Source organism: Teleopsis dalmanni, chromosome X (genome assembly GCF_002237135.1).
Source record: "Teleopsis dalmanni isolate 2A chromosome X, ASM223713v2, whole genome shotgun sequence".
Lineage (NCBI taxonomy): Eukaryota > Metazoa > Arthropoda > Insecta > Diptera > Diopsidae > Teleopsis > Teleopsis dalmanni.
The window spans coordinates 39080671-39094972 of NC_051848.1; the positions used below are offsets into that span (position 1 = coordinate 39080671).

A 14302-nucleotide genomic window follows, 5' to 3' on the forward strand; every position below is an offset into this window, starting at 1 on the left:
TATGTAGTATGATGAGTCGAGTAAGAATATCTTAAACTGAGATTTAGTTAAAATCTGGTTAAATCAACCAAATTATTTTTCTGAGTTAAACGAAATAACTTAATAATGTAGGTACCATATATTGAGTAATTTTTAATATAAATATTTCGTTGTGTATAACATGTAGATATCTATGTACATTCTTCAGATTGCTGCACTAAAAAATGTGTCATTATCCTTCCAGCTGGAAATTGATTTTAATGGTCCTTCATCTTAGAAATGCTCACTATGCATATTTTTACTAAGACAAGAGTTTGGCATCGCGGATGAAAGCATACAGTTGGCAGTAGCTTCCTATCCAAGGTAGCTTCCTATTCGTCTAAGATAACTTTAAATATATGCCAATAATAATTGAATGGTTTTCCATTGAAATGCAGTCACTACAACCGAACACAAATGAAACATTTAACTTCAGTGCTCAGCAAACACGTATTTTTGCTGCTGAACTAAGGAATAAATTTTGTGTAAGTTCTGTGTGATGTACATACTATAGACATTATAGTTGCCATATGCCAAGACACTTTCCTACTCAATGAATTTTCAAGAAACTTAAGTATTCCATTTCTTGTCTACGTACCGACGAATAGAAAAAAGATTTCGTAAGAATTCCATTTGCAGGAGATTGCTTGTATGTTAGTAAGATTTTTCTCAGCATGTGGAGAAGAGTCCTTCGTCTCGTGTTTTTTTTTTTTTCATTTTTAGTTTTAATTTAATTGAAAATATTGAGTTTATATTTCAATACAAGTTCAATGCACCTACCCGATTGCAATAAATATGAGGAATTTTATTTTTAAATCTAGACTTTTTTTTACTTGACTTGAAATGAATGAAATAAATTTCTGCCATTTACTGTGTGAATGGAAAAAGCAAAATTCATTTTCTCAATAAGAAATAAATGAAATTGATTGTATCACATAATTCAGGAAAATAATTGCTATAGTGAATAGCAAGGAATTCTAGACATAAGAATTAAATTTTGCACTTGAAAGGACTTGAACAAAATTTATAATTACTAATGAGAATCTTAATTAAAATCACTAATTAGTTGCTAATAAACAATTATTTTTCTTCGAGTAATACGAACTCATAAATTATTTAAACAGAATTTAACAAATATATTTACACAATAAAATACTCTTAGTCTTACAACCGTGGGTAGACGAAAGCTCTATTAATATTTAATATTAATAGTGAATCAACGACTATTTGTCGTTAGTTCGCACATTGAAATATTCAAATTAATCTTAAACCACATCTTTCGAACTGTTCCTCTTGCTGTTCCAATAAATCAATATTCCGATATTGATTTCATTGTCCGGTCAGCATAGTACATGTCCCAACCAGAGTATTTGCTGAACCTATATATTCGAACCATTATCTCATTTTTGCTCACCATATGTTTGGGCTCATAATTGTATCTAATACAAAAGAACATGCTCTTACTGATCCAAAAATTATACTTAAATTCTTGATCCATTATCCCCTTATAACTTTACCACAAAGTAAAGGTTTTAAAAGGACTACAGTAAGTAAGTAAGCTTTACCATGCTTAAGTACACAAGCTTCACACCCAGAAAACAAATTTTTTCAAAAATTTTGTATATTCACAGCTTATGTTAGTTGTTCTATTGACCACTACGACACTACGACTGATGTTGGACTAAAATGTTATGGAGTTGGTATCACATCATGTCACATCATATATTTGAATTTGTCGCTCTGTTAATCTTGCTTGTTATTAAAAACTCATCATGTTTGTCCCATGTTTCATCGTCCACAGTGAGAATGCGTAGCGTTTCTTTCTTATATTCTTCTTCTTTGCAAATGCTTTAAGGCCTTGGCTCCTATAGACTTTGTGATCAAGTTTTTCCTTAAAACTCCAAGTAGATCGTCATTCCTCACGATCTACTTAGTACATGTAAAACCATTCTAAAATATTTTAAGCTTGTTTTTGTAGAGTAGTACTTTATTTTTAATATAAAATAATCCCTTAAAAATTGGAACGAAGAAGATATGTTATGCTTCTTTATAAAACTTTTTTCAGAAGTTATTAGCTCTTAATACTTCGATTAGGAGCACTGATAGATATATACGTATCAACATCCATAATAATATTTTATGTTTGTTTTGATACGATACCGATTACATAGAGATATGCCAACTTAGAAACCAATTTTAGTAGGGTCAATTATTTAGAGCAAATATTCTAAGACGCGATATTTCATACAGCTTTGATATTTTGAGATATCGAGGCTTAAACTTATAAATTTGGGTCTTATAAGTCTTTAAATAAAAGTTTTTTGCTATGTATCGAAACTAAACTATATTATATTTGGTAAAAAGTTTCTATTGTGTTATTTTAAAAATTTGACTTTAAAATTCATTATCAAATAAGCATTCTTGGGAAACCGGGACCGTAGTATTTTTCTGAAAATATTTTTCTTGTAAACTCAAAAATATGAGTAATAATATGGACCCGAACTGAATTAATGAATTAATTTTCCTCACTTTGTAGAAACTTTAACTGATACTACTTTTTCTGGATAAAATTATGTATATGAAATGTTATGCTCCTTGAAACCCACTGGCTTCTCAAAAAGTCTGGATTCAAAGACAATGTTTAGAAAGCTATACAATTATTTACATTAGTGAGCCCTCAAATTAGTTAAAAAAAAATAATATGACAATTTTATACCTTTAATGAGGAAGATAGTAAAATCATATCCATTGACATATATTACAAATCTACTAAGATTATGTCAAACTATATAACTAGAGAATACGGCTTATTGCCATCTCCAAAAATTAGTTCGTTTACTAGAATTGATATGACCTTTCTAGTGAAGTTTTGTCAAACACATAGATCTTTGTTTTGTCGTTCACCCCAATATGTCTATAACTCATTATGATGCTAGATATAACGTGCATGAAACTGTTACTAATAATTTATATACAGTAAAAGGAAAACAGGCTCCTCGGGGAGGTATGCAGATCTTAGGTCAATTATCGCTTAGTCCGATAAGGTAATAAACAAATATCTAATCAAGGCGCATAGAGGGGTTTTGAAGAAACCTCACAGTTAATAGAGAGTAAAAGTGTTCAGGTGCACTGACTCAACTAACCTCAACATAATAAAAGGAAAAAAGATTCGTTTTGTCATTAGTAAATAAATACTTCATGATCCCGTATATAGTTTGTGCATATTATATAGAGAGTAAGGGAATTTTCTAAAAGTTCTAAATGGGAAGTAGCGCAAATAAAGATCGGTAAGACTGATATTAGGTGCAAAAAAATAATATATGTTGAAGCGGATAGACTACATATATGATAGATTTCGATCCTAACCTAAAATAATCCGATCCTAAAATAAATAATATATATGGAATATAAAACTAAATCTTCCTTTATCTACTTTATGTTGAAAAAAATTCGGTATCCGTTTTTTTTTGTCTGTAGACTGACTTTGAAAATCTGGGAAAACTCGTGATTGCTAAAAGTCTTTAAAATTAGTGTCGTATATCATTTATTTATAGGTGAGTAAAAATTATGTGTTGAAATTGTTTCAATATGCATGAAAAAAGGCTTAATATGGAAACGGCTAACGATTCATTAATTTATAAGGATGCTAAAATAATATAAATATTAATTTTATTATCATCCATTAGAAGGCAGTGTGGCCGAGCGGTCTAAGGCGCTGGTTTTAGGCACCAGTCCGAAAGGGCGTGGGTTCGAATCCCACCACTGTCAAAACTTTTTGTTCTATTTTTTTTAATAAACATGCAAATATATATAAATAATGTGTATTTACTTACATATATAAAAATACTTTAAAACAATTAGTTTTAATAAACTAAATAAATAAATTAATCATCCTTTTTAATATTTTGATTCTGTTATATACATACATATATATATATGCAAAATATGTGTTTTGTACAGAGAACTGCAACGAGTCATAATATTAACACTTAGAGTACACTCACAAAAATCCAAATATAAATGCGTATAAATGTTTTTCACGCACAATACTTGTATGCATTCATATTCGCCACAGAAATGATTCATAAGTACTCATAAGTACACATATACTCAGCTGAGTATGAATGACTCGATTACTTGTAGCGTAAAAATTTTGCGAGCGCTGTTTCTGTTTTGTTTTGTTTGTGTTCTTAAATATTATATGTGCATTAAATTAGGGGTTGTTGTAGTAGGAAATTATGAGTACAGTATACAACACAAGTAAATTTTTCCCAACTGTGACGTAATACTCATGAATGATTGATAAATCATTTACAACATTTTTGTGTCGAATGTCTGTGTTTATGAGTATCATATTAACCATTATAAGCCCTGTCAGTTGTATGTATGAACCAGGTGGAGTCGAATATATAAAAAAAAAAATGAGTCAAATGCATATAAATAAAACACAGTTAATGATTCAAATACTCATTGCAGTTCTCTGGTTTTGTATATAGGTATATATATACAAAAAGTCACAGTCTGTGAGTTCTGGAGCTTATCTAATTATCTTCTACATTTTCAATAAAATCCAATAAATGAAGTTGTCAAGTGTTTGAAATTGGTTAGTCCACAGGATTGGTTTGGTTAGTTAATTGGTTGATTAGTTTAGGCTAAGAGGGCGTGTGCTGATATAAGTATCAGAACATCTCTCAGGTTACTCTTGCAATTGTTCTTGTTAAATGCTTTTGCGTTTTAAATAGAGCTGAGCAGATTCGACAAGTCTACGTTTATTTAATCTATTAGACCAGTAAAGAAACGATCTCGAGCATATTGATGTCGCTTCATCTGTTGTCCCGGACAAAGCCATAGAAATTGATTAATAGATTATATATCATCTTTGTCTCGCACAATCCACTTACAGGAATACGCTACCGTTGAAGCATGGTTTAGTGCGGGAAGTACACGCTAGAGGCTAAATTTGGCAAATATGGTATATGTGAAATGAAGTTAAAGTGATGTTTAAGCATTTTTATGTCAACGTCGGAGGTTTTCGAAGTTATCAGTTGATGTGGTTTATTAACATATTGATATTGATTTCTGAAAAATAATTCGAAATTTTGGAACTTTTCGATTTATAGTACATATGAAAATCATCACAACAAATATATTACAATTATATTTAAATATATATATTAAATTTAATTAGTATATGAGTTAAATAATTCAAATTTGTAATTTATTGTTTTAGGGTTCTGCCGATTCCAATTACTCACAACCCTCATCCGATCTGTCGCTAGACGAGGAAAAAGAATCGCTTCGGCGAGAAAAGGAACGTCAGGCCTTAAGCCAGTTGGATAAAGCGAGGGTAAGTAAATACATACACGTCACATACATATATATTTTTAATGATATTATTTATATTTTATATATATATAAATATTTATATATATAAATATATTAACATTTATAATATTAATTTCATTAAGAGTAAACCGGTTGCGTTCGCTGTGCGAACAAACGTTTCGTATGATGGCACAATTGACGACGATTCGCCGGTTCAGGGAAGTGCAGTCTCATTCGACGTTAGGGAATTTCTGCACATCAAAGAAAAATACGACAATAACTGGTGGATCGGTAGATTGGTTAAGGAAGGCTGTGATGTGGGATTCATACCCAGCCCCGTTAAGCTAGAGCACATACGTATGCAGGTAAGTACTTACTTCTAAATGTATTTGCACTAAAAAAAATAGAAGAAATGTTAATTTAATTTTAATTTAGAACCAAACCAGACCCTCAAGACTGTATGGCACAAAAGGATCTTCAAGCGGGAATTTAGGTACAGGACAAGCAGGTGCGGAGCCATCACGAGGTAGCACACCCCCTACACCTGGTATGACACACAATTCATTGTCCTTATTTATAATTTATTTGTTTTGCTTTTAATTTATTTTATTTAAAAAAAATTTTTTTTTAATTTAATTATTTTTGTTCTAATTTTTTGAGACCGAAATACTTTGTACCAAAACTCGGTACACAAAAAATTCTTACGGTAACGACTTCAAACTACAAGATGTTGAATATGTGAGAATTGTTGATATTTGAAGTAGTAATTTTTTTAAATAAACTTGAAATTTATTTTTGCTTTCATATATAATATATATAGTAGTTGTCTGAAGGTAGTACAATTTTTCAGTTTTTAAAACACAATTTAAAAAAATTGAGATTTCAATACCAAATTATTTGTATTAAGTTTCAGTTAGAAAGGGTCAATTCTGAGGAAATGTAGAACTTTAATCTTGAACTAAAAACGTGGACTTTTAAAAACTAAAATTGAAGACGACTTTCTCTCAGTATATGAGATATAAATCGGACTTTATATACTCAATTAAGAATTCATCGATTTGTATGGATTTGTAGTTGGATTTTTTCTTTTGGTTTAAATTTGATATTAAAACTAAAAGCCGTTATTATCGATCGAGTTCTACAAACTTTTCTACTGGATATATCTGATATATCTGATAATAAAACTTAATTTTTTATACGAGTGCTGTCAAATGTTCAACCATTATATTGTATTCAATCATCGTAATTATAAAAAAGACGAATATAAAAAGTAACAATAAGCATATTCTATTCGAGCAGGTCGAATATAGTCGAGTAGCTCGAATATTTTCGATTAGCTTGAACCTCGTCTAATAGCTCGAACTTGGTCCAGTAGCTCGAACTTGGTCGAGTAGCTCGAACTTGGTCGAGTAGCTCGAACTTGGTCAAGTAGCTTGAACTTGGTCGAGTAGCTCGAACCTGGTCGAGTAGATCGAATCTGGTCGAATAGTTCAACTTAGTCGAGTAGATCGAACCTGGTCGAGTAGCTCGAACCTGGTCGAGTAGATCGAATCTGGTCGAATAGCTCAACTTAGTCGAGTAGATCGAACCTGGTCGAGTAGCTCGAACATCGTCGAGTAGATCGAACCTGGTCGAGTAGCTCGAACATCGTCAAGTAGCTCGAACATCGTCGAGTAGCTCAAACATCGTCGAGTAGCTCGAACATCGTCGAATAGCTTAAACAGCATCAGGTAGCACTAGTTTATATTCTGTTTAAACAAGTTTCTCCTTAAATTTCTTTAAAGTGAAAGATAAAAATTCAGATAAAGCGATTTAGTTTAGTCATAGGAAACCCAACCAGTGCAAAAATTTCTATTATAAAAAGTTTGAATTTTTTTGTTAATATTTTTGTATATTAATTATATAAGTTTTTTATTTTAAATATTAAAAGTTATGTTTGCAGCAATTTTTTGGCATTTGCAAGAAATTCAAGGAAATCCAAGGATAAAGAATTGAGTAGCAAAATTAATTTTTAATTAATTTGTTTTTTTTTTTTAATTAATTTTTAGTTTTTTATGCATCAAACATACTTTATATATTGTACTATACATAGTTAGATACTAGAAAAAATGTTGTGTAGATATTAAAATGCAAAAGAATAAAAGAAAGTAGCTGAGTTCATATTGTAGAATAGTTTCTAATATAAAATAAACTCTCAGGTTACACGTAAACATACTAAACTTTACTGCATGAATACCAGCAATGAGTTAAAATAAAATAAAATAAAATAAACAATTTCCATTAAGATATATATAATAAATCTTTTAAATATTTTTTGTAAAGTTGCAATTAAATAAAATAGTTATATGTAGTTATTGTTTTGAAGAAAACTTTTGTTGGATTTATAGCATCACAAATTTTTTAAGGATCCAATGTACTCAGAAATAGTGCTTACATCACCAAATTACCTTAATGAACTTCTTAATTATTGTCACATTGTAAGTAGTTTTAAAATTAATTAGATTTAAGAGAAATTTATTCCTTAAAATCGGCAGTGGGAAGCTCGCACTATATTGTGATGATTTTTATTTTTCTTTTTGGATGCTTTCTTTTCTTCAATAATTCTTCTATGTGGGAGACTATATTCGTTTTCTGTTGTGCATATTAAACCTATATGATTTTCCTTATCGTTCTTTGGTTGTATACTTCACGGTAAATCTTTACCTACATTGTATTGTGTCTCCATAAGAACAAGTTTTTTTCCCAACAACTTTTCTCGCAGACTTTCCAAGTCTTAGCAATAGACTCCTTACTAATCCAGTATATACCAACCAGTGTATACCAACCTTGATGTCACTCTGCCTTTTCTGTATTACATGAGTATGTATTCATAATTTTTATTCAGACTATATGACGATATGGGTCAATCTTTTCGATAAAGTAACGATGTATATGTTTCCACTCATTCTCAGATTTGATTTGTGATTTCATCGAATTCTGTTTTCTATATTGTCAGTTCGTATTGAATCAAAAATTGTTCTCTTAGTTCAGACACTCGTCGGCTTATGTTAGCGTTGTTGCTTCTATTAAGCTTTAACTATAGAATGGTTTTGAAAGTACTAATTTCGATTTAAGAGGAGTACAGTGTTGTTGAGAAGTATAGTCTCTAAGTAGTTTAAATTTGTTATATTATTTCAGCTTCTGCAACTATATCATTCGATAATACTGCCTTCAGATATGTGCGACGTCGACGACGTCTTGAGACATGTAGTCGTTATCGGACTTGTGTTGTGCTTATAGCGTGAATAAACATATATATTGGCATTTTCTAGTAAAAACCAATTCTTTGTGTTGCTGCTTTCATTAATAGATACTTACATTTGTATTTTGACGAATAATTGTGCCAATCCATTAAACGTTGACAAGATTTGTGCTAATCCATTAAAGAATATGTCAGAAGAAATATTACTAACGTAACATATACTTTTACTTATCTAATAATAAAAATTAAGGACCTTGTTTTTTAATTGTACGATATAAAGTCAATACATTTTTTTATACATTCTTTAGCATTAATAATAGGTCAGATATATATTGCAAATAGTAAATATCCTTAGCTACCTTAGCCTTTGAATTTACTTATATTTATTTTTTAAAATTTCAACGAGTGTCTTCACTTGCTATATACAACGTCTCATTTGGATAACCCATTATATCAGACTAATCACACCGATTTTTTGACTGTTTGTATTAAACCATTTTCGAACTTTTGTACTTATAAAAAGTATTATTATCTGATGTTATGGGATGTTTATATATGTGTCCTTGTATTGAGTTGTAAAAACAGCACGACTACTAGACCTAACCTGACCTACTACTAAATATGGTTGTCAAATCGGTATGTCCAATTAGTATAGAACTGGCCAATTGAAATATCGATTTTAGAAAGTAATGGATCAACATTTTAAAAAATGATTCTTTTTAATTAATTTTATCTCTGATAAATCATATTTCTGATTTTATTAAAGATTTCAAAGATTTTAGGTTTAGTTAATATTCAATTATTTACTCGAACAATTTACTCGAACTCGCACACGACCTTAATAGTGCCTGTGACCACTTTGATGATTCACTGTAACAAGAGCTTGTTTGAATTTTATTGATATCAAGTTTCTAATATTCTGTTGATTAACTAACTATATTGTTAATGTAAATAGTTCTGACCTAGATTATGTATTTTAAGGAGTTTAAGGATTCTCACTCAATTTAAGCTTTGCCGAAGGTTCATGGTGGTTTTTAAAGTTTTAATATTCTTATATGGTAACACAATGGGCCAATAGGACTAAGCTGATCTTTGGGATCGCCAGTATAACTTAACCTAATCTAAAATATATATAATGTTCAAGTTAGCAAAAAGAAAGTCTTTGAATTCTTATATGGCAAAATGAAAATCTTTGAATTCTTATGTGGTAACACAGTGGGTCAATAGGACTAAGTGGATCCTTGGGATTGTAAGTGTAACTTAAACTAATCTAAAATATGTGTAATGTTCAAGTTGGCAAAATGAAAATCTTTGAATTCTTATATGGTAACACAGTGGGTCAATAGGACTAAGTGAATCCTTAGGATTGTAAGTGTAACTTAAACTAATCTAACATATGTATATGATTCAAGTTCGCAAAGTGAACTGTTTAATGGAATATGTATCTCATATACGGCTATATGTTATTGCTGATCTAGTCCAGATGAATTATCTGTATTTGGGGATATCAACATGAGTTTTGAACTTCGATAACGGAATGCTATGCAACTAGTGTGTTGAGTTTAAACATGAGTTGAATAATTGTTATTAAGTAGACAATTTTATTTCTATGAATGTGGGAGTTACTTACAAGCAGTTGAGATATAAAGGAATTATAATTTAAAAAAGTTTATGAGAAGAGACTAAAACTGGAAATATATAGTAGATTTATTTTAAAGTACATATTCATATTTAAATTCCTTTTCAGTGAATGCATTTTAGATGATAAAACCTAAAAATTTCTTAAACTCATTGCATAATTAATATTAGTATAGTTTTGGAATAGATATATAAAATTTGGTTTATTGATTATAAAAAAGAAAGTTTAATAATGAACTCATTGCAAAATTTATAATAAATCGTTTTAAGAATCTTCTAGAATCCTCTTAAAGGATTTGCAGAATGAACTCATCTGAGGATAGTTTAGCTAACTTAGCAAAAATATTCTTTTGCACGTATTATTGCTTTGCTTTAATAAATAGAAATTTTAGTTTAAATGATTTTTAGCTTAAATAAAACAAAAAACTATACTATATATAAATAAGAAATTGTATTAAACACTATTAAATTGCACCAAACTTTTTTTCGTTCGACACTGATTCTCATTGCAACAACCACAACAATATCAATTGTAATAAAGATCCTTATAGTACGACACCACGCAAGAAACCAGGTTTGTGTTTTCTATTTCGTTCTTACAAGACCAATTTGGCTAAAAAGCGCTTAAATTCTATAATCCGATATCCTTAAATATGGCTATACATTGTAGAAAAGCTAATAAACTATTTTAGTTTTTTGAAGTATGGAAAAAAATTCATAAACAAATTGGTGAAGAAATCAAAAAGCAATTAATTATTGTACTTTTTTAAATATTTAATCACCCCTCGAAGTCAACATTTGCACAGTAAATCGTCACTTTTTCATAGTCTAGCAAAAACTGTATGTGTGTATTTTATATATGTACATACATATAATTATATATATTGGAAATTTATATATAATATTTGTATCTAAGAGCAAGTTTCCACATAGTTAAAAAACAGTTTTTCGTTTCGTATTATTTGCAATATTCAACATCAGTCAAAATCACAAATAGAAGCGTACAAATCATCACATTCTCACGAAAGCCCCAGACTCATAACAAGTGTACACGACACCTATTTTAATTTAATTAAAAATATATAAATATGTATATCTATATATATATATATATATATATATATATATGTATTAAAATATTATTTAAAAGAATATTATTATGAATATAAATGTGACCGTATTGAATAATTTCAACTGGCAAAAGGTGGAAGTGTAACATTTTCTCATAATTTTTATATTAAATACCATATCAGTGATATTAACTTATACATCATAATTACAAAAATATATATTTTTAACAGAGATATTTTTTTTTCAAAAACACCTTGAAACTAAAACAAAAATTATAAAAATCATCCAGCAAATACAGTCGATAGACTCGCAAGTTATATTCTATGTCCACTGATTATTGTCAAATCATACTATTCACAGAAACTCACACCAGAGTGTGAATGGACTTGAAAATCCATTCACCGTACATGCGACTTTCAATGCCACATAGATCCTTCTTAATATTTTAGATATTTGTTAGTCGTAATTTTTTCTTTCAGAGTAGCAAAAAAATAATCGCAACTTACGAAGGAAAACATGTGAAGCAATAACAATGCTCTTAAAATCTTCAGAGTTAGATTTTGCTCGCAAAAAATTTTAAGTCTTAATCCACCCAGCATTTGGAAGATTATTTTAAAAAAACTCACCCTGCTGAGTCTTATTCGAGCACTTTTGATGATTAAAAACTGATTAACTTCATGTGCTATTAAAAGAAGACTCAAAAATGATTTTAGATATGAGTTATTGTAAGAAGACTCGTAAATGATTACAAATACGATTTGAAAATGAATCGTAACTAATTAGAGAACCGGGTTAAAAAAGATTTTTCAAGAAGAGTCACGGATAGGGCACAATTTTCTTCCGACAGAAGAATCATTTTTGAACAGAAAATTAGCGTATTTATCACTATTTTAATCAGGCAGAGGACTCGAATATGATCAATAATTTCATAAAATGCTGGAAGGGAAGTTACAGTGCAACCAAGTTAAAAAATCAGTCTATTGTGAACGTTCACTGTAAATGTGTTGCAAAACTCTAGTCATGCCTTCTAATATTAATTTTCTTTTCTTTTATTTAAATTAATTAATTTTCATATTGTACGCAACACAAAAATAACATTTCAAAAAAAAAACATTCAAGATATTTCAAAAGTGATGCCAATTTGTTTCAACCAGACTTAATGCTGTTTTTTTACAACTCTGAAAGAAAAACTTATGGTTATTATTATTTTTTTTATACAACTGGAAATTTTCCTCCTCTCATCTAATGTTAATCCTAAGCAGTGAGGATCTGTAGCGTTTCATTGTCGAATCCATCTACTTATTGGAAATGTTTAGAGCATTGTCGCAAGAAACTTTTAGATCGAATCAATTTGCAAACTTTCGATCTTTAATATCGATCGATTAATTAATATAATAAAATAATTAAGAAAAGATAAATTAAAATAAATACTATGTTTTTATTAAATTTGTTATATATTTGAATTTGTAATTCTTCTGATATATATGATATTATGATATATATGCTTGTACTTCCATCTGTAAAATCACGTTAAAAATTTTAAAATAAAAGAAAATTGAAGTAAAAATAATAATAATATTCTTAAAACAATTGGTTACTTATATATTAAATAAATTATATTAAATAAAATATTTATTATATATATAAAAAAAAATAAATAAACATCGAAATTGCATATATTTCGCTGTCAACATAGTTAATCAGTAGCTATCATAAACTCGCTCATCAAATCCATTATCTTTTTGTTTTTCGTTTTTCTTTTTTTTGTTTGCGTATTTTCGTGATACTAATTAATTAGGTGACGAATCAGATTCCATGGGACCAGGACGTCATGGCAAGCAACCATTGGCTACGCCGCCAAACAAAGAGAAACGTAAACCCTTCTTTAAAAAACAAGAAACAGCCTCACCGTACGATGTGGTACCATCGATGCGTCCAGTCGTTTTAGTGGGTCCAAGCCTTAAAGGTTACGAAGTAACAGATATGATGCAAAAGGCTCTGTTCGATTTTTTGAAACATCGTTTCGAGGGTAAAATAATCATTACGCGCGTCATGGCTGATATTTCACTAGCGAAGCGATCAATTATGAATAATCCGTCAAAACGCGCAATAATGGAACGTTCAAGTAGTCGATCCGATTGTCTAAGTAAGGTTCAAGAAGAAATTGAACGCATATTCGAATTGGCAAGAACCTTGCAATTAGTTGTACTCGATTGTGATACAATCAATCATCCGTCACAATTAGCAAAAACTTCATTAGCGCCAACAATAGTTTATTTAAAAATTAGTAGTAGTAAGGTAAGTACAATTTAATTTATTAAATTTTAATTAAAATTAAAATTAAATATTCGTGTGTCTATATAAATTTTATAAATGAAGTAAATAATTGAAAGTCATTTTTTAAAAGTCAAAAATATATTCATCTATACAGGGAAGACTCTCTTGTGCAGACATTCGTCGTCAGTAAAGTCTGGTTCATCCAAGAAGAGTATCCGACCAAAAGACTTAATTATTTCAAGAATTAAAAAAAAAAGAATTCTAGATTTCGTTTGAGAAAAATTGTCCTATCGAAAAAGTTACTTAGAAGATTTTACAGTGCATATATTGTTATTATCAGTAGAGATCTATATGGAAGATAACACGAATACAATTATAATATAAATACATAAGTTAGAGTGTGAGTGAAAGTAGATGAGAAGAAGACTTGTTTTGTATATGGGAGAAATAAGAGTGTGGATGCATGCCAACTACAATAAGCCTAGGGTAGAGTTAAAGAAATTTGAGCACGTTAATAGGACAAAGTCATTGATCAATAGAATTCAAATAGAGTGAAAATTTGAGCAGAAAAATAAGTGGGCCACGTCATGAGGAGTAGAGCTGCAATTGAAAGACACATTACAAAATCACGTTTTTATGCTTAGCATGTGCCAATATTCTGACTTTACTTGGGCTATACGAGATTGACGACATTCCTTTTTTGAAGATAAAAGTTAGAAATATAGTTGATGT

At 29.6% G+C, this 14302-nt stretch overlaps 1 protein-coding gene and 1 non-coding gene across 7 annotated transcripts in view; both read left to right on the forward strand.

Moving 5' to 3' along the window:
• LOC119662419 (voltage-dependent L-type calcium channel subunit beta-2) overlaps positions 1 to 14302 on the forward strand; it is a 61087-nt gene that overhangs the window by 29239 nt on the left and 17546 nt on the right. For 5 of the 6 annotated variants that reach the window (XM_038072024.1, XM_038072028.1, XM_038072022.1 and 2 more), the window contains exons 2-5: positions 5249 to 5365; positions 5487 to 5708; positions 5779 to 5890; positions 13092 to 13591. In XM_038072024.1, the coding sequence (XP_037927952.1) occupies positions 5249 to 5365; positions 5487 to 5708; positions 5779 to 5890; positions 13092 to 13591 (951 nt within the window). The remainder of the gene's footprint in view (positions 1 to 5248; positions 5366 to 5486; positions 5709 to 5778; positions 5891 to 13091; positions 13592 to 14302) is intronic. The other variant, XM_038072023.1, reaches the window with a different exon arrangement.
• Positions 3707 to 3786, forward strand: Trnal-uag. The gene has a single exon. It is a non-coding gene; the product is annotated as a tRNA-Leu (tRNA).